At 40.6% G+C, this 21,346-nt stretch overlaps 1 protein-coding gene across 2 annotated transcripts in view; it reads right to left on the bottom strand.

Moving 5' to 3' along the window:
- CDC123 (cell division cycle 123) overlaps window positions 1-21,313 on the bottom strand; it is a 58,196-nt gene extending 36,883 nt beyond the window's left edge. Inside the window, exons 1-7 of one of the 2 annotated variants that reach the window (XM_053573025.1) lie at window positions 20,948-20,996; window positions 18,122-18,193; window positions 15,670-15,743; window positions 12,391-12,477; window positions 5,313-5,370; window positions 5,022-5,054; window positions 59-154 (exon numbers count right to left, since the gene is read on the bottom strand). In XM_053573025.1, the coding sequence (XP_053429000.1) occupies window positions 59-154; window positions 5,022-5,054; window positions 5,313-5,370; window positions 12,391-12,437 (234 nt within the window). In that variant the 5' untranslated portion in view covers window positions 12,438-12,477; window positions 15,670-15,743; window positions 18,122-18,193; window positions 20,948-20,996. Of the gene's footprint in view, window positions 1-58; window positions 155-5,021; window positions 5,055-5,312; window positions 5,371-12,390; window positions 12,478-15,669; window positions 15,744-18,121; window positions 18,194-20,947 lie in introns of both variants that reach the window. The other variant, XM_053573024.1, reaches the window with a different exon arrangement.
- Between the last annotated feature and the right edge of the window lie 33 nt (window positions 21,314-21,346).

The raw sequence follows: 21,346 nt of genomic DNA on the forward strand, positions 1-21,346 counted from the left end.
AAATGAATAGCAAAATAAAGAATACTCCAACAAAAGAGGTTTAATTATGTGTTCCTACCCTTGGGGCACTCCAGTTAAGTTTAGGAAAAACACTGCCCCCCAGGGAGTTGATAGCTTCCTGGACTTTAGTGGTGAACTCAGGAAATTCTGGTGCCTACAGAGAGAAAGAAGAAATCATTTACACACATCAATATCATCACAGTCACTAGGGAAAACAAGATCAAAATCTCATGGTTATAGCTTAGGGTATTAAAAGCAGAATTTAGAATAAAATTACTATCGGAATTTTTGAACCCAGTTAAATAGAATCAGTGATCAAGAACATTTACCAGGAAGAGAAATAAAACAACCAGCTGCTCAACTGGCATTTTCCAAGACAATCAAACCCACAAAACTAAGGACAGATGTCACTATGCATCTGGGAATGTGAGGAAGGAATGAACAGTTCTCTGTACACCTACATAAAACCAGTATTTATCAAATGAAAATAGATAGAATATCATCTGTACATATACTCCAGTTCTTAGAAATAACACCCCCATCAAAGGGCCAGAAGCCTTTCCATTTGCAGGACATATCTTGGACACAAAGTATTCCCAAAAGGCTTCATGAAAATGAAAAATAAATGATGTTGTAAACTGTATTTAAATACTACTATGTCTAGACAAGTAAATTTTTATTGGTTTCTGGTTTTTGCTTTTGGAGATGGGGTCTTGCTATGTTGTCCAGGCTGGACTCAAAACTCTCAGGCTCAAGGGATCCTCCTACCTCAGCCTCTTAAATAGCTGGGCTACAGGTGCACACCACCATGCTGGGCTTAGACAAGTTTCAAAAGTAGGACTTTAGTCAAATTAAAATGTTCTCTCATTTTTGGTTGATTTAAAAATGTATATTTTATATAAGCAGGTGACCAAAATACTCTACATGTTCCAATCAACTAAGAAGTAAATAGAAAATATGGCTGTTAAACAGGAACTTAAGCTTGCTGATGCCATTAGGCCCTGCCTTGAGCTTTAAGTCATTAGCAAAGGAGCTCATGGACATAAGGTAGAGTAGAGAAAAGGAAAGGAAGAGAGGTGCTTTCAGGGGAGACAGAAATATGGAAACACTAACAAATTTTCTGCGTACTTATTCCCATTATCCCTTGTAAAGGGGACTGCTGCCCCCTAATGGGCAACTGCAAGTTGTGAAAAAATCCAGTGAGCAATATCTTCCTTAAGGAAAAAACAAACTAGGTCTAGAATTTTTTTATTTATTTATTTATTTATTTATTTTTTTTTTTTTTTAGGTCTAGAATTAATTAGACTAGGAATTATGAAATTAAATCAACTAATTATGTGGATCCCCAAGATATAACTCAGTTATGAGGGAAAAGAAACTTTGACAAGAGTTGTAAAAGGTAGATAGGCTGATCTTTCTGCGTGGTGCCCCGCCTCAATCCCAGGCAAAGCAGGCAGATGGGCCATCTCTGGGGACTTGTCAAGACCATCCAAGACGAGAGGAGCCCTGAAGGTCCCAGCTAACAGGGCAAAGTCATTGCCACAATTCCTGCCGTGGAGAGTCAGTAGGTAGGCGTGCCTAAGCCCTTTAGCAGGGCTAAATCCTTTGAACTCCTGATCTGTGCCCTGCAGGAATGAAACCTGTTTTGCCCACCCCTTTCTTTCTTTTCTTTTCTTTTTTTTTTTTTTTTGAGACATAGAATCTCAAGCTGGGGGACAGTGCACAGCTCACAGCAACCTCCAACTCTTGAGCTTAAGAGATTCTTTTGCCTCAGCCTCCCAAATAACTGGGACTACAGGTGCCCGCCACAATGCCCAGCTATTTTTTGGTTGTAGTTGTCAATGTTGTTTAGCAGGCCCAGGCTGGATTTGAACCTGCCAGCTCTGGTGTATGTGGCTGGCACCCTATCCACTGAGCTACAGGCACTGAGCCTCCCTCCCCATCTCTAAACACATTACTGTTGATAACTCACTACCCTGTATTCCCAGCCGGTTCCTTTACCCAATCTTCCAGGGGCTTGGGATTCTTCTAATCCTATTAGAATTTTGGCACCTTTACATTCTGTGTTAGAGATCAGTAAAAGGTTTCTGAGAAGTCAAAAAGTCACTGCACCTTCTCAGTCTGCGCGTGGGCTGCAAGTCAATGTAAACTTCTCTGGGCTTTCAGATCGTATGCATTAAGTTAGTGTAAAGTCTCATTCTCTCCCCCCCATCATCTCCCAACTCAAGACAGGGTTCAATGTGGGCTACCAACAAAGAGTCTGAGAAACAGACCAAAGAAATAAGTCATTTTTATTTATTTATTTTTTTTAGAGACAGTCTCACTTTGTCACCCTCAGGCGAGTGCCGTGGTGTCACAGCTCACAGCAACCTCCAGCTTTTGGGCTTATACAATTCTCTTGCCTCAGGCTCCCACAGGCGCCCGCCACAACACCTGGCTATTTTTTGTTGTAGTTTGGCCGGGGCTGGGTTTGAACCCGCCACCCTGGGTATATGGGGCCACTGCCCCACTCACTGAGCTACAGGCGCAACCTAAGTTTTTTTTTTTTTTTTTTTTGTAGAGACAGAGTCTCATTGTACCGCCCTCGGGTAGAGTGCTGTGGCCTCACACAGCTCACAGCAACCTCCAGCTCTCGGGCTTACGCGATTCTCCTGCCTCAGCCTCCCGAGGAGCTGGGACTACAGGCGCCCGCCACAACGCCCGGCTATTTTTTGGTTGCAGTTTGGCCGGGGCTGGGTCCGAACCCGCCACCCTCGGCATATGGGGCCGGCTCCCTACTCACTGAGCCACAGGCGCCGCCCCAGAAATAAGTTTTTAAAAAATGGTAATGTATCCCCCAAACTAAAAAGCAAAAGGCTAGGGAGATTAAAATAGCACCTTTCTTTCTGCCACAGATAAGTCTAACCACTACGCTGGTTAACAATGTATCTTTTAATTATTTGATAGGGTGCCAATGCCTCTGCCTCCCACTAGACTCCTTCAGCTTAGATACATGAAACTAGAGTAATTTAGAGAGGCTTTCAAAATAAGTAATAGCATTAAGAGATTTAATTTTCTATTCACCTTTCCCACTCAAAAGGAATTGTAATTTATGCTAAGCTAGTAATTTCCTCATAATCACCTGAAGCTGCTGACCTGGGTCCATATAGCTACTCAGAAACACCACTTATCTAAGATCTCAATGGGCAACATTCCCTACAAATAGCAATTACACAAATTTTATATTATGAAGGGGTTCAACCTTCAAAGAAAAACAATTTAATTTTTCTATCTCATTAAACTTGACAACTGAAGATTGCTTTACATTTATGTATTGCACTTGTTTGTTCATTTGTTTTAGAAATAAGGTCTTGCTCTGTCACCTAGGCTTGAGTGCAGTGGCACCATTGTAGCCCACTATAAACTCAAACTCCTGGGCTCAAGTGGTCCTTCCACCTCAGCCTCTTGAATAGCTGGGAATATGTGTGTGCACCACCATGCCTGGCTAACTTTTAAAATTTTTTGTAGAGGTGGGGTCTTGCAATGTTGGCCAGGCTGATCTCAAACCTCTGGCCTCAAAGGATCCTCCATCTTCTGCCCAGCCACTACTGCATTTAAAAAGATGTGATCAGTTCCCTCAAATCCTCAAAATCATTCAATTTTAAGAAATCCTGCTGCAAGGACCCTGAAAACAATGTAAAGTATAAAAAGTTTACACAAAGTTTTCAGTAGGAGACCATACTGTCCACATACAGCACATCCTTCTGGATTACCTGATTCTAGCTGGGACTGGGAGCTATTTCACAATTTGGCGAACTGTAAGTAAACGAGATCAATGTGAACTAATTCTTAGGGACATGCAACTGCTATCTCATCTGAAGAGGTTTGCTTTGTCTCCCACCCTGGAAGGAAGTAAATCCGGTTTGGGCTCATTTACACCATTTCAATATTCCTGAGCTATAAATTTAGGTCTTCTTCTTGGATTCTCTTTTGAACTTGTTCTAACAATTGTCTGGTTCCCTCATGAGTTAAATCTTCAGTATGCCTTAAAGAGTTTTATATCTACATGGGAATCATGATTTTAACATTTTCTGAAAATTATCTATAAACAGATTTAACTAATATATCTTTTTGGTTTTAAGCTCATAGCTCAACCAACCAATTTAAAGTAAGTGTAACATCTCAGCTGTCTGGAAAAAGTTCCTATTGCCAGTGGGAAGCACACCTTTCATCTGGTGTCCTGGCCTGTGATCTAGACTCCCCTCTCACTTAGCTGTCCTTCCAACCTCCCCCACCAGAACACCAGGTACCACACTCATCTAGAGAGGGGTAAAATTAAAATTTTTTTAATTTTGTTTTGTTTTTGAGATAGAGTCTCACAATGTCACACTGGGTAGAGGGCAGCAACTTCAAACTCTCAAGCAATCCTCTTGCCTCAAGCCTCCTCTTGCCTCCTGAGTAGCTGGGACTATAAGCACCTGCCACCACACCCAGCTAGTTTTTCTATTTTTAGTAGAGGCGGAGTCCCCACTCTTGCTCAGTCTTGAGCTTAAGGGATCAGCCCTCCTAGGCCTCCCAGAGTGCTAAGATTATAGGGAGCATTCTTATCTTGAAAGACTACAATATGCTTGACCAACTTCTCTATTTTTATATAGTACACAAAACATTGGTTATAGTCACATATTTCTGTTTTTGCTTAAAAGAGAATAATTTTCATGTCATTTAAATATATGTGAATAAATATAGATTTTCACTTTAAGTTTCACAGAACAGGGGACCACAAAGTTTAATTTAGGTTTGATTCCTTCCTGTAGAGCTTAAGAGTAATAAGTCAATATGATTGTAAAATACTTTCTTTGTGATCAAAGGGAAAAGAAAGCAAACCATATTTGTCTGTTAAACAATGATTCATGTTATTTTTTAAAATAATAAAGAATAGTCTACAAAGAAAAAGATACTTGAAATGGTGAAAAGATGGGAATTTCAAGAAGTACCACTTAACCCTTGAAGCTAACCCTTATGTAATGGTGTGACACTCTTACCGTGAGCGTGGCTGTGTTCTCATCGTCAGACCACTGTGTGCAAAAGAGAACAGAGACAAAACATTACACTAAATACTTCATGGGCTTCTGAAAAGCAGTGCTTCATCCAAAAATTACACATAAATGGGAAATATCTTTTCCTGAATATACAGTATATGTAAAAATATGACAAAGTGAGATTACCATTTAATTTCTCACTTTATCAAATGTAAGGTAAGTTCTAAATACCAGAAGCATTTCAGAGGTCATTTAATTTAGAACAGTCTAAAGAACAGATTATCTTGTACCAACCTGTATTTCTTCTGCTTCATCATCACTGTCTGGCTGAGAGCATGCTGGTGGATCTTCCCTAAAAAAATATAAATAAAATATAAATAAAAATTAAGCACTTTGGTACCATGTAGGCATAATTTTAGCTGTATTGAGTATATCTATATATATAACAGACAGGCTTAGACTTGGAGAACAACAGAAAGAAAATTTCACTTTAAGAGACAGAAACTATACCTTCCATGTATATCCTTATTTGTCAATTAAACATGTTAAATAAATAAATACAAAAAATTGCTCTCTTTTTTAAAAATTAATAGACTATTCATAGAACAGTTTTAGTTTGCAGAAAAAAAAGAGTGGAAAGCACTGAGTCCACACATTTCTGTTCCACCCTATTGTAATTGTTCCTATTAACATCTTGCACTAATGTGGTACATTTCTTACAATGGAGGAACCAATATTCATGCATTATTATTAGGTAAAGTCTATATTCTCCGTTAGGGTTCACTGTTTGTATTTTACAGCTATATGCACCTTGAAATATGCATCATTTCACATATCCAGCATTATAATTCTATATAGAATAATTTCATTGCCCTAAAAGTCTCCTATATTCCACGTTTTTATCCTGATCCCTCTCTTCCTGCACTCTGGAAAACACTTACCCTTTCGTATACTTTTAATAGTTTATCCTTTCCAGAATGTCATATATTTGGAATCATATAGCAGTTAGCCTTTTGAGACTGGTTCCTTTAGCTTAGTAATAGATAATGAAGATTTCTTTATGCTGGCTCAGTACCATAGCACAGTGGTTACAGTGCCAGCTACATACACCGAGGGTAAGGGGTTCGTACCCAGCCCGGGTCAGCTAAACGACAACTGTAATAACAACAACAAAAATAGCCAGGGGTTGTGGCAGAGGCCTGTAGTCCCAGCTACTTGGGAGGCTAAGGCAAGAGAATCGTTTAAGCCCAAGAGTTGGAGGTTGCTGTGAGCTGTAATGCCACGGCACTCTACCCAGGATGACATAGTTAGACTCTGTCTCAAAAAAAAAAAAAAGAAAAAAAAAAAAAGATTTCTTTATGCCTTTTAATTCTTGAGAAATCATTTTATTCCATCATATGAGTTACCAGTTTGCTTATCCATACACCAATTGAAGGACATCTTGGTTGCCTCCAATTTCTGTAAATTATGAATAAAAATATTATAAACATTGGTGTGGGCATAAGGGTAAATACCTAGGAGGCCAATTTCTGGATTGTACAATTACACCACATTTATCTTAAAGAGAAAAACAACCTGCCATACTACCTTCCAAGATGGCTGCAAAAATTTCCATTTCCACCAGCAGTGAATGAGAATTCTGATTACCCACATCCTTGCCAGCATTTGGATTTGGAATGGCCAGTGCCTTGAATTTCAGCCGTTCTTTCCGTGTGTGTGTGTGTGTGTGTGTGTGTGTGTGTGTGTGTGTGTGTGTGTGTGTGTGAGAGAGAGAGAGAGAGAGAGGAAGAGAGATCGAAATCTTTTTTTATTACTAACATGTAAGAGTTCTTACATATATTTTTCTTGCTAGAAGTACTGTGAGATATAATTTGCAAATACTTTCTTTCATTCTGGCATTGTTTTAGCTTCTTGATAGTGTCGCTTGAAGTTCAGCCCTTTTATTGGAATGAAGTCCAATATATGTATTTTTTATTTATTATTTATATGTTTGGTGTCATATCCAAGAAATCAAGGTCACATATATTTTTGCCTGTTTTCTTATAAAAGTTTCCTAGATTTTCTTCTTATATTTATGTATTTGATCTATTTTGAGTTAATATCTGCATATAATGTGAGGTCAAGGTCCAACTTTTGTCTTTATGTGCGGATATCTCAGCACCACTTGTTGAAAACATTGTGCTTTCCCAGTTAAAAGGGTTGAGAAAAATCAGTTGACCACAGATACAATTTTGTGTCCAGGCGGGAGGCTCATTCCTCTAATCCTAGCATTCTGGGAGGCTGAGGCCAGCTGATCACCTGAGCTGTGAAGTTGGAGACCAGCCTGAACAAGAGTGAGGCCCCATCTTTACTAAACTTTTTAGATACGAGTATGCATGTGCATTGTGTAATTACTACCTCAACCAGATTAACACATCCATCCACCTACTTTTAACTGAAATTGCACCCTGTGACTAACATTTTCCTATTTGCATTTTCCTCATCCCCTAGCCCTTGGAAACTGCCATCTACCCTCTACCACCGTACTCTTTGCTTTTATGGGTTTGCTTTACTTTTTTATTTTTCAGATTCCACATGTAAGTGAGACCACAAAATATTAGCTTATTTCACCTTGGGTAATGTCCTCCATAGGCACAAAGTTCTCGATAGACATCCCTTTTTTAGAATATAGATAAACAGATAATGAACATCTATAAAAAATGCTGGACATCAACAGTGGGAGGTACAGCTCAAATTTACAATGATACTATTAGGCACCCACTAGGACAACTAACCTCAAAATGTCAGAGGTAATGACTGTTACAGAGGTGTAAAGTCAGAACTGGCATCCACTGCTCATGAAAATGTAAAATGTTGCAACTGCTTTGTAAAATAATTGGCAGTTTCTCAAACAATTAACTACACAGTTACCAGATGTCGCTATAGTTCTACTCCTGTTTACATTCCCTAGAAAGTGGAAATATATCTCTCTACATAGAGAAAGTTGCCTACAAATAATTACAGTGCCATTGCACACAAAAGCGGGGTAAAAACAAACCAAGTGTCCATCAACTGATAAAAGGGTAAACAAAGAGGGTAAAATCCATAAAGTAAAATATTATTTATTCATCAAAAAATAAAAAAAGAGATAGAAACTAATTTTAAAAAATGTGAAATTAATGGGAGTACATATCCAGGCAGAGACAAAAGGATAAACTTTCTGCCTTCCTCGCAGAAATCACTAAAAACAAGGAAAAGAAACCTCAAACTCCATCTCTAATAATACTAAGAATTATCTATAATGAGAAAGTTCTGCCAAGGACAGGGAAGACGAAACAGGATAAAGACACCAAGGTAAACGTCTCCAGAGCTGTCTGCACAGTTGATGCGACTCCCTTGGGGAGCAAAACCAAGAATCTGTCCTTTCTGAAATGAAAACAGCACACTGTGGGCTGGGGTCAGGAATTACTCTGGATCTAGACTAGACCACAGAAAAGGGCTGGGGAAAGAGAAAGAATATTCAAGAAGTACTGTCGTAAAGAAGCCAGTAAGGGGTAGCGCCTGTGGCTCAAGGAGTAGGGCGCCAGCCCCATATACTGGAGGGGGTGGGTTTCAACCCCGCCCTGGCCAAAAAACTGCAAAAAAAAAAAAAAGAAGCCAGTATGCAAAGCAGGGCCTTGCAAAGGGCCATCCAGCAACCAGTCTTTACTGCCCAGAGGGGGAAACACAGGCTGAAAGAACTCAGAGGGAAAACTCAGGACACTGCCCTGGCCTCCCCTCAACTACAAATGATTTGTCTGGGATGAACTCACATCACTGTGGGGAAAAGTCACAACGAGAAGCAGTAGAAATGCTCTACAGAGACTACAAAAGAAAAAGGAGGGGAAGCATCTGGCCAAACATGTGCCTCATGTTCTCTCTTGAAATTACTAAAGAGAGGAACGATCTCAAGATCGTTCAAGGATAAGCAAAAAATAAGACAACCACAGAAGATGGCAACAAAAGTTTGGAAAACAAAAAGCCAATGGCAGAAATAAGCCAAGAAGCAAGAGGGTAGAACTTGGAGCTATCATGGGAGATAGGACGGAAGCTCTGAAGTCCACTGTAAGGAGCAGTAAGACACACACATCTTGATTACCTGCACAGCCTTCGCAACTAATCCTCATTAGCCCCCTTGGTAAGCAGGCTTATTCTCTGGAAAAAATGAACTTAAAAAGACAAAGCGTGGGTGGCGCCTGTGGCTCAAAGGAGTGGGGCACTAGCCCCGTATGCCAGAGGTGGCGGGTACAAACCTAGCCCTGGCCAAAAACTGCAAAAAAAAAAAGATGAAGCATTCATGTACATACTGGCCCAGAAGAACATGGAGGGAAATGTTAGACTGGAGTTATGTGAAAGTCATACTGAACAGTACAACCCTTAGCCTTCTTCCTTCCACCCTGCTCCCAGAACCAGACAGACGACGTCTCCTCCGTAGGAACTGGACATCCCAGAAGACATAACTGTCATCTGGGAATCTTCTGTCAATATTTTTGTCAACAAGCCCCACACAGCTACACAGAGTTTGCAGATATTCACTCTTAAATAAAAATAATAAAAGTGTAGAATCATTAGAAAACTTAAGAAAAGCTCTAAGATGAAAAAAAAATCAGAGAAAGAGAGAAAAAAAGTACATGAAAGAAAAAGACAATAAAGGAACCAGATAAAAAATATTTATTTATTTATTTAGAGACAGAGTCTCATTATGTCACCCTCGGCAGAGTGCCGTGGTGTCACAGCTCAGAGCAACCTCAAATTCTTGGGCTCAAGCGATTCTCTTGCCTCAGCCTCCCAAGTAGCTGGGATTAACAGGCACCTACCACAATGCCCAGCTAATTTTTTTGGTGCACTGCCATTGTTGTTTAGTTGGCCCGGGCCAGGTTTGAAACTGCCAGCTTCGGTGTATGTGGCCGGCACCTTAACCACTGAGCTATAGGCACGGAGCCAAGATAAAAAATATTTTTAAAAAATCATTAACATCCTCAAAGATAAAAGATTTCACATACATGAGGGAAAAACAGGAGGCTATAAAAAAGGAACAGAGGAAAAGTTCAAATTTGTAAAAGCTGAAAACATAATAGCTGAAATTTAAAAACTCAATGGAATGAATAGAAAAGTTTAAAATTATTCAGAAAGTAGAAGAAAACAAAGAAACAGGCAATAGAGAAGAATTTATCAAATTAATCCTATAGATCCAACACCTAATAATAGAAGATCCAGAAAGAGAAACAAGAAAGTAAGAGGAAGTTATCAAAGATAGGCTTTTATGTCTCCAAACAGGAAAATACTGGTCTCTAGAATGAAAGCCTCCACCAAGTACATGGCAAAAAAAAAAAACAAAAAAAAAAACCCACCTTGGCTCAGCGCCTGTAGCTCAGCAGCTAGGGCGCAACCAGAGCTGGCGGGTTCAAATCCAGCCCGGGCCTGTGAAACAACAATGACAACTCTAACAAAAAAAAAAATATGGGTGTTGTGGCAGGCGCCTGTATTCCCAGCTACTTGGGAGGGTGAGGGAAGAGAATCACTTAAGCCCAAACAGTTTGATGTTGCTGTGAGCTGTGACGCCACAGCACTTTACCGAGGGCAACACAGTGAGACTCTGTCTCAAAAAAAAAAAAAAAAAAAAGATATTTACCCAAAATCCAAAATAATTCTGGTCCCAAGCATTTCCTGTAAGGGATACTCAACCTATTGGTGCCAATTATAAAACATAGATATATTCATATTTTCATTGTTTGCGACTCTGTAGGGTAGTTGCTATTTTTCTGATTTGACAGATGGGACACTGATGCAAAGTTCATGGCCAGCAATGGGAGAACTGAGATGTTTAACTACATCTGCCTGCGTCCAGAGCTAGTGCTCTCATGAATCACCTCTGTGCATTACATAACATGGAAAACATGAATCTGAAGAATTAGCATCATAACTTTGGTTAATTCAGTCCTCAGTATTTAGACAGCTACTTTACAAAAAGTTGATTAAAATGTGGAGAACTGATACACATTAACCAAAATCATAACAGACAGACAAACCAGAGCATCAATTTCTTGATTTACAGAGGAGGGTGTGGTATGACTGTATAGTGACTGTTCCTACCAAGAAGAACCTTTAGCAAACAGTACATCCTCAAAAAATATAAATGGGGCTTGTTGCCAGTAGCTCAGTGAGGAGGATGCCAGCCACATACACCAAGGCTGTCAGGTTCGAACCCAGCCTGGGCCTGCTAAACTGCAACCAAAAAATAGCCAGGCGTTATGGGGAGTACCCATAGTCCCAGCTACCCAGTAGGCTGAGGCAAAAGAATCACTTAAGCCCAAGAGTTTGAGGTTGCTGTGAGCTATGATGTCACAGCACTCTACCGAAGGTGAGATTCTGTCTCAAAAAAAGAAAGAAGTAAATGGAATTACCACTCTCTGCAGCTTCAGAGACCCTGTGCTAAGTTATAACTGTACATAAGACATAAAGAGGTTACAGTCTGGAGTGAAAGGTATGCCCTATGTATGGAAGTAGAGGGCGAGGAGGCATAAAGAAAGGGCTATGGCAGACCCCCACAGCCATTTCCTCCTTCTTTACCAATCAAAACTCTAATTGTTTCAGACACCAAGTGCTCCATACCTAATGGCACTCTCCCCAGTCACACTAGTGAAGTCCAAGCTAATCACGATCCCAGCTCCCCTGCCAATGTCTATGACCCAACCCTGACCAAAAGTAACTGGAGGGTTGGTAGGAAAGTTTTCTAAGCTCTCAGAAAGGGACTTGGGACAGGACCTCTGGGTATGATTTTGTGAGGACATGATGCTTGGAACTACTATAGCTAATTTGGTCTCTAGAGAAGAAAGTCAAGAAATTACAGAAAAGCTGACTTTGAGTCCTAACATCACTGAACTACTGTTACTTTCCAATAATGTAAGTACTTCCCAAGAACATAAGCAGACTTAAGGCTTCTTATTATAGGGCTTATGATGTGAAATAATATATTGGGCTCATTCACGAAGCCATTTTCAAAGCTGGATATTCTATTATTGCAACCCAAATCAACCCAATGGACAGAAGTAGCACGTGTAAAGGGAACTGGATGGCAGGTAAGGAAGTGGTTAAAATGCCAACCAGTAAAGAGGCCACATTTCCTTTACAGCAAATGAGCCTGATGAAATGACCTTCAGATTTGTGTTCTGCTTATTAGTTTCTACGTAACCAATAACTTGGAAACCTAGAGAAAAGCATTCAGTTAGGAATTTCACCTGTTGAAATAGGTACACGAATACGCTAATGTGAAAACTAAAGGTTATAAAAAATAGAGCAAAGGTTATGAATATTTTTATAACCTTTGCTCTACACTTGTAGTTTAGATTCTTACTGCATAGAAATAATCCCAAGTGCAGATAATGCTCCATGCAAAAACATGTTAGTTGAAGAATTCTTTTTCAGTAAAGTTGTAAATGACCTGTCCAAAAAACAAGAAATGATTAGGTCAATTATGACAGATGAACGAACATGGAAATTACGCAGTCATTCAAAACTATTTCATACAATTTTTTTTTTTTTGAGACAGAGCCTCAAGCTGTCGCCCTGGGTAGAGTGCTGTGACATCACAGCTCACAGCAACCTCCGACTCCTGGGCTCAAGCAATTCTCCTGCCTCAGCCTCCCAAGTAGCTGGGACCACAGGCGCTCACCACAACACCTGGCTATTTTTTGGTTGCAGCCGTCACTGTTGTTTGGCGGGCCAGGGGTTGGATTTGAGCCTTAGCTGCTTGAACCATAGGTGCTGAGCCAATTTCATACAATTTTTAAAATGCAGGGAATAGCTTAAGCTATGATGTACAATGAAAAAAGGAATGCAAAACTACATGTGCAGTATGCTAACAACTTAGGATAAAAAAAATGTATTAAAAAGACTAAAGAAAGAGGGCTCAGGGCCTGTAACACAGTGGTTATGGCATCAACCACATACACCAGGCTGGCGGGTTCAAACCCAGCCTGGCCCAGCTAAACAACAATGACAACTGCAACAGAAAAATAGCCAGGTGTTGTGGCGAGCACCTGCAGTCCCAGCTACTTGGGAGGCTGAGGCAAGAGAATTGCTTAAGCCCAAGAGTTTGAGGTTGCTGTGAGCTGTGACATCACGGCATTCTACTGAGGGTGACATAGTGAGACACTGTCTCAAAAAAAAAAAATAAAGACTAAAGAGGCTGGGCTCGGTGGCTCATGCCTGCAATCCTACTGCTCTGGGAGACTGAGGCAGGAGGATCCCTTGATCTCTGGAGCTCAAGATTAGCCTGAGCAAGAATGAGATTCCATCTCTACTAAAAATAGAAAAATTAGGTGGGCTTTGTGACAGCTGCCCACAGTCCCAGCTATTCAGAGGCTGAGGCAGGAGGATCACTTGAACCTAGGAGTCTGAGATTGCTGTAAGCTCAGCTGATGCCATGGTACTCCATCCAGGCAACAGAGTCTTACTCTGTTTCTCAAAAAAAAGAAAAAAAGAAAGAAAGAAAAGAAAAGAAAAAGACTAAAGAAAATATGCTAAGGGCAGAGTTTGTGCTCAGTGAGTAGGGTGCCGGCCCCATATACAGAGGGTGGGAGGTTTAAACCCATCCCCAGCCAAACTGCAACAAAAAAAATAGCCAGGTGTTGTGGCAGGTGCCTGTGGTCCCAGCTACTCGGGAGGCTGAGGCAGGAGGATCGCCTAAGTGCAAGACCTGGAGGTTGCTGTGAGCTGTGACACCATAGCACTCTACCAAGGGCAACAAAGTGAGACTCTTTCTCTAAAAAAAAAAAGAACGAAAGAAAAGAAAATATGCTAAAATAGCAATGTCATCTGCTTTTAGATGCTGAAATTATGGATAATTTTTCTTTTTTTAATTATTTTCTGCAGTTTTAAAATTGACTACATGAGCAAGTACTACTTATATAATTTTTTTAAAAGGGCATCTTTTACAAGTGATAGAATCCCAAAGCATTTATATTACTGTCCTTTTCCACTATTCCAGAATTTATCTTACCAAGGTATTTCATACATATTCCTACAGTTTATGCTAAGGAAAGATAACTAATTGATATATCTCAAATATCTGCAAATAGCATAGAGCAATTCACTACTGGCCTACCAACAGTAAAGAAAGAATATTCGACTAAGGCTAGTTCATTAATTCCTCCACATTTATTTCTAACTATAATGCTTTATCTCTTGATGCAAAAATCTATTTCCTGTATAGGAGCTAAAAATACCACATATTAGTACATGCAGTTATAGTATTCTATAAATAATATTTTTAATACACACACTCAACTAACTCTTACCATCTAAATTCAACAAAGCAAAAAGCGTTGATAGACAAGGAATATACTAAGATGGCTACACATAAACAAACCCAAAACCTGAGCTTTTAAGAGACATGTTTAAAAACCAGCATTCAGGGTGGCACCTGTGGCTCAGGGAGTAGGGCGCCGGCCCCATATGCCGAGGGTGGCGGGTTCAAACCCAGCCCCGGCCAAACTGCAACCAAAAAATAGCCGGGCGTTGTGGCGGGCACCTGTAGTCCCAGCTGCTCGGGAGGCTGAGGCAAGAGAATCGCGTAAGCCCAGGAGTTGGAGGTTGCTGTGAGCCGTGTGACGCCACGGCACTCTACCGAGGGCAGTAAAGTAAGACTCTGTCTCTACAAAAAAAAACAAAAAAACACAAACCAGCATTCAGCACCAAAGGGGATGACAATGCAACTGAATGCCAAAAGCATTATGCTGCACTGAAGAAGCCCGACTGTGCTATCATTTTCTACATACACTAAGTTTCATCTGTAGCTCCTGTTCGTAATGAACACAGCCCATGTTATGGTCTTTTGTTATAACATTGGGATGTTTTAGAAGTAGGAAGGCAGCTTTGGAGCACAACCTTTCTCGAAATTTCTCCTGTCTTTCTTTGACTTACTTTGTCTTCCTAAGTGAGGCTACAGAGACTAAAAGTATACCCTAGGCTTCCCCCGCCTTTCTGTCTTGGAGCTGGCCATAAAGAAACTCTCTGATCTATCTTATCAGATGGTATGCCCTAAGACCTCCATGTCAGGAGGGCTGTTGTCCCACATCTGGGAGGAAGGAATGCCGCACAGAGAGGCCGGGAAGAATCTGACCAGACAGCTTTGCTGGTTTCCCAGTCAGTCTACTGGCATTAGCTCATACTCGTTTTGGTCCAATCACACTTCTACATGGTTGTCGATCATGCCTATCCAATGAAGTCTCTAATAAAAGGACCAAGAGGACAGAGTACAAAGAACTTGTGGACAAGCTAACACATGGAGGGAAGGGTTCCTGGAGGGCAGTGTCCCCAGCCAGGGAGGGCATGGAAGCTCCCCTTCCCTCAACTCACCCTCGGCATCTCTTCACCTGTATCCTTGGTAATATCACTTATAATACACCAGGAAATCTAAGCAAGTGTTACCCTGAGTTCTGAAAGTTGCTCTAGCAAATTTCATCAGACCCAAGGAGGGAACCCCAGATTGACAGCTGGTCAGTTAGAAGCACAGGCAAAACCACCTGGGGCATCAGAACAGGAGGGCAGTCTTGGGCCTCAGCCTTCCACCTGTGTGATCTAATGCTACTTCCAGATAGACAGTATGAGAACTGAACTGGAGGACACCCACCTGGTATCCCTAAAGAACTGACTGCTTGCTTGGTAGTGGGGGGAAATCCTCACACAATTGGCCACAGGAATCTTCTGTGTTTATTGTTAGAGTGTGAGAGGAGAAGAAAAACAGTTTATATTTTTTCCATTCACACAGACACAAAAAAATACATATTACATGATTCAATTTATGTGAAATTCTAGAACTGACAAAACCAGGCTAAGATAGGGAATAGAGAAAACTTTCTGGGGAATGGAAGTGCTCCACATCTTGAATGGAGTAGTAGTAAAATACGTGTAATCCATTTGTCAAGATTTGTCAAATTATACATGTAAGATCCATGCATTTCACTGTAAATATACCTCTTTTTTTTTTTTTTGAGACAGAGTCTCAAGCTGTCACCCTGGGTAGAGTGCCCTGGCGTCATAGCTCACAGCAACCTCCAGCTCAGACTCAAGCGATCCTCTTGCCTCAGTTTTACTATTTTAGTAGAGACAGGGTCTTGCTTTTGCTCAGACTGGTCTCAAATTCATGAGCTCAAGCAATCCACCCACCTCAGCCTCCCAGAGTGCTGGGATTACAGGCATGGGTCACTGTGACTAGCCTACATCATTTAAATTATATCTATAATTTTCAAGTTTTTAATCTATAAAAGTAACCCAACCTAAAATTACTACTCTTTTGAAATCCAATAAACATTGCTTTTCTCAACCTCAGCAAATGACATTCTTGACACTTTCTTCTCCATCACTAAGTAAAGAAGGTACAAGACCCACATCATCTCAAATCTGTTCTCTTTCCCCCCTTGTGTTGTCACCACCTTAGTTGACACCACTAGCAGGTCTCAAATCCTTGCAACAATTCTGCAAGGTAAGCACTATCCTGTCACCTACCCCATTTACAGACAAGGAAATTGAGGAAGAGAAAACTAGAAAATAGCAAAGAGATGATGTAGAACTAGGCCATCTGACTAAAGAACCAGCACCATACTATATTGACTCTCACAAAAGACAAGCTGAACTGTTAACTCTGAAAGGGCAAAGGCCTCTTTGTTTACTTTCCTTGGCAACAGGGGCCTGTCTGTGATGCATGTATCCTGTTTTGTAAACTTTCTTACTCTATAAACCTCTCTCTCTTCCTCATTAAACCTTGTTCCATGCTTGCCTTAAAAAAAAAAAAGGCAGAGTCCTCATGTGAGTTGTGCATTACACTGCAGTGCAGCGTAACCCTGTGTGCTGCACAGCACTAACAGCATTTAACACAGAGTGTGCCCGAGTCAGAGGCTGTGCAAACATCTGGCCAGTGAAAATCACAGTTGCTCTTTGATGTGTTTACAGTACTGAAATGTATCAAGTTTTTTCTAATATTAAGAGTCATTTGATTTACAGTCTCATTTAGGTAAGATTATATGTGCTATATTTGGAAATAATAAAGTCTGTGAATATCCCTAAGTTGAGACTTGTCTAACTTCCTCTACATTTCTTTATCCTCCAATTACCCCAAATTAATGAGATTTTAACTTTCCTACTGTTTCCTTATCCTTAAGTTAATGAGGTTTTAAATTAATACTTTTCAGGTGATTAAGGGGCTGTAAATACCAAAACCAGAAATATAACCCAGAATGCTACACTTAAAATCCATCAGGCAAGCGTATGAAGTCAATGCAGTGTTACCAAAATCATACACCTCTATTACTAAGGTTTATGCATCCAACCAATGTTTACTAAGCACCTCTAAAGTATCAGGCACTGTTCCATGAGCTGGGATAAACAAAATCTGCCAACTCCCTGTTCTCAGGAAGTCGCATTCTATACAACAATTAAGAAATTTATGTCAGGTAGAAATAATTGTTATGCAGAAAAATAAAAGAAGGTTGGAGATAAAGTGTGATAAACCAGCAAGGGTTACTGTCAGGACGGTGAAGGATAAACACTTAGATAAAACGACTTCTGAGCAGACATGTGAATGAAAAGATTGTAACTTCACTAAATTCGAGTTTGCACTAAAAAGGATGAAATACTTCTTCCCTTTAGAAATAGAGGAACTACCCAAACAGCTTCTATAAGGTGTGGGTGGGGCCATGGTAGGTCAACTATGAAGAACAATAGACAATGAATTTTTTATGGTAAAAACTGAAGGATCTCAAAGGATTATAATGTGCACCCCGCCACCCTTCTACCTTCAGAAGGCAAAGTCATATCCCTTTCCAAAGGACAGAGATGAAAGGAAATGGCTCAGCTTTACAACTAGTAATTATTACAGGGGGAAGTACCCAACTGTGAAAATATGAATTGAGCACTGACAAAGAACATGAGACAAAGATCACTACATAATTTTAGCCAGGAAAGAAAAAGAGCTAAAGGGACAAAATGGTGCCTAAGCAATTAATTCATTTTATATGCTAACTGTTGAGATTAATCATTATCACATTTATGATAAAGTTTGAGGAATTTTTTTTTATGTACTTTACCTTCCAGAAACCACCAGAGTTCCATCATCGAGTAAATAATCTTTCACATTTTGAGGAAGTGGAAGAATGACACTAAAAAAAAAAGGCACATAAAAAAAATCATTTTAAAAGACAATCATAAGCAGAGAGACAAAAGCCCACACTCAATTTTTTAAATTATTTGTCCTTTTTCTTTTAATATGAAGTGTTAAATGTTAATAATGTAGCAGTAAAGGAATTAGAATAATATCAATAAATATTGTAGTTTATAGGCTGGGCATGGTGGCTTAGGCCTGTAATCCTAGCATTCTGGGAGGCCAAGGCCGGCAGACTGTTTGAGCTCACGAGTTCTACACCAGCCTGAGCAAGAGCAAGACCCAGTGTCTAAAAATACCTGGGCATTGTGGCAGATGCCTATAGTTCCAGCTACTTGGGAGGCTGAGGCAAGAGGACTGCTTGAGCCCAGGATATTGAGGTTGCTGTGAGCTATGACGCCATAGCACCTACTGAGGGTGACAAAGTGAGACTGTCTCAAAAAAAAAAAAAAGCAGTTTACATAATTACTACAAAGGTCTTTGTGGCAAAGAAACAAACAACAAAAAAACAGAACCAGATGAAAATCACCCTATGAGGGGCGGTGCCTGTGTCTCAGTCGGTAGGGCGCCAGCCCCATATACTGAGGGTGGCAAGTTCAAACCTGGCCCCGGCCAAACTGCAACCAAAAAATAGCCGGGCGTTGTGGCGGGCGCCTGTAGTCCCAGCTGCTCGGGAGGCTGAGGCAAGAGAATCGCTTAAGCCCAGGAGTTGGAGGTTGCTGTGAGCTGTGTGAGGCCACAGCACTCTACAGAGGGCCATAAAGTTAGACTCTGTCTCTACAAAAAAAAAAAAAAAGAAAGAAAATCACCCTATGAAAGCAACAAGCTCAAAAGAATTCAGTGAGCACAATGTTTCTGTGTCAGAGACCAGCAGATATTTGCTGCAATACAGAAAAAGGAGCAAAGTAAACCAGAAGATTTACAGAATTTGGCCACTTTCTTTTTTTTTTGTAGAGACAGAGTCTCCCTTTATGGCCCTCGGTAGAGTGCCATGGCCTCACACAGCTCACAGCAACCTCCAACTCCTGGGCTTAAGCGATTCTCTTGCCTCAGCCTCCCGAGTAGCTGGGACTACAGGCCCCCGCCACAACACCCGGCTATGCATTTGGCCACTTTCTAAGACAAAGGGCAGAAGTATACTCAAGACCTGGAAACTAATCTTTGGCTGGCAATGAGCACTTAAGGCTAAGAATTCATGATATGTCTGGATGTGTTTGGGTGGCATTCTATTGAACAGATCACCAGCTATAAAGCTGCTTAACTGGGCATGCTTTAGCCGAATTTGTTTCAGATAATGATAATTAAAGATGGCAAAGCCATATTTGAAGTCACTTAAAAACTTATGAGATAATTTGTTTTTCCTTGTAATAAATCATTAAAAATTATTGTCACAGATACCTAAAAGTAATGCTATTATTTTGGTCTTGAGGTATGTATTTTTTAAAAAGTGAAAAAGATTACAGGCTGCTTTAACAGAGTCAATAGAATATCATCATATATTTATGAAACAAGTTTTTTTGGCATATTACAAATGATTCTGCACACCGAAAAGATTATTAATGGGCCACTTTGGTTTCTAAAATTAATATTTGATTTGTCAAAGTTACAATTTCACATTCAAAAACCTAATTCTTCCTCAGGCTTTTAAATTCAACTGAAAATCTTATTCTGTTTATAAATCTACTAAATTTTAATTAATTTCAAATAAGCCTTTAAAATTTGGAACACTCTTTAAAAATGTAAACTCTTCATAAAAATTTATAAAAATTTTTTAAATATTGTCTATTGTCTGATTACAAATTAGCCTTCTCATGTACTTAACTCATAAAGTTAACAATGATACTGTAAGAATAGTAAATCTAAGGTTCTCCCAAATATTTCAATACTTTCTAAGAACATGAATTTTTCATTATGCATTTAACTTATCACAACTCTAAGCCAACTACACAATGTCTTAAAGTATATATCTGATTGTTATTGAATGAAAAAAATCATATAATGAATCATCAGTATTTGAAATGTTGGCGCACAAAATGAGTAACAGCAAACTCCAATTTTCTATCGCCCTTTTTTAATTAACAGATAAAACTGTACGTTATTTATAGGGTACCTCATGCTTTTAAGTATACAGAGGTAGAAAGTGGAATGGTTTAATCTGGCTACAACTGCATTACCGTTATTTTTCCGGTACGAACAATATATAGCCATACTCTTTGCATTTTTTTTTTCAGGAATGCAATACCTATATCGTCATTAACTACAGTCATCGTGCTGCACGAGAGATACTTACACTTATTCCTCCCTCGCTAACAGTAATTATGTATCCTTTGACCAGAAACTCTCCAAACTTTCCCCTCACAGGAGGTGGAAAGCAATTAAGTCCCTGGCGAGTTAGTGAGTGGCAAAGCCCAGACCGACCAGTTCTGCTGATCACCTTGTGCCTGTGGCCATTCTGCAAGCGACGGATGGTGAACTGCCAAGCCTAAGCCAGGTCAACCCACCATTCAGCCCGCCTCCGACTCCCCAGAACCCCCAAGCGCCCTAACTCCCCAGCACACTGCCCCGCTCGCAAATACAGACCTCCTTTTTAGCCTCCCCACCTCTAACACCCCTAGGAAGCCAACTCGACACTGTTGCTCCCGTCCAGTCGGGAGAAGGCCTGCTTTTTTTTTTTTTTTCTGGAAGCAGGAATCCCCCCAAATGTCGCAGTTCCCTCCCGCCAGTCGGCCTGGCGTAACCGCTCCCATCTTACCTCTTGATGGTAAGGCTTCGGAAGAGCGGGTACCACGCGGAGAACTGACAGTGCAGCACATGCTCCTTCTTCATTCTCCAGCTGCCGCCGTCCCGGCCTTTTCCTCTTTCCCTCTCCTGCCAGCGCTGCCCGGGAACCCTGGGCTCTGGTTCCGGAAGTGCCTGTCGAGCTATTTTGGTTCAAGGACTCTTCCGGTCCGTAAAACAAAGGAGGAAGGAGGAGGAAAGGAAGCGGAGGCGAGTCTTGGGGCGTGTTCTTGACACGCATGCACACGCGCGCACAAAAAGAATTTTGGTTTCCAAAGAGGAACTGCGGCAGCGTTGGCAAAGCAACTTTAAGGAGGCTACGACTCCGCTTTCGGCCTAGTCGCATCTTGACCCGGAAGGTGATCGTCTAAAG

The sequence above is a fragment of the Nycticebus coucang genome, chromosome 20 (genome assembly GCF_027406575.1).
Source record: "Nycticebus coucang isolate mNycCou1 chromosome 20, mNycCou1.pri, whole genome shotgun sequence".
NCBI lineage: Eukaryota > Metazoa > Chordata > Mammalia > Primates > Lorisidae > Nycticebus > Nycticebus coucang.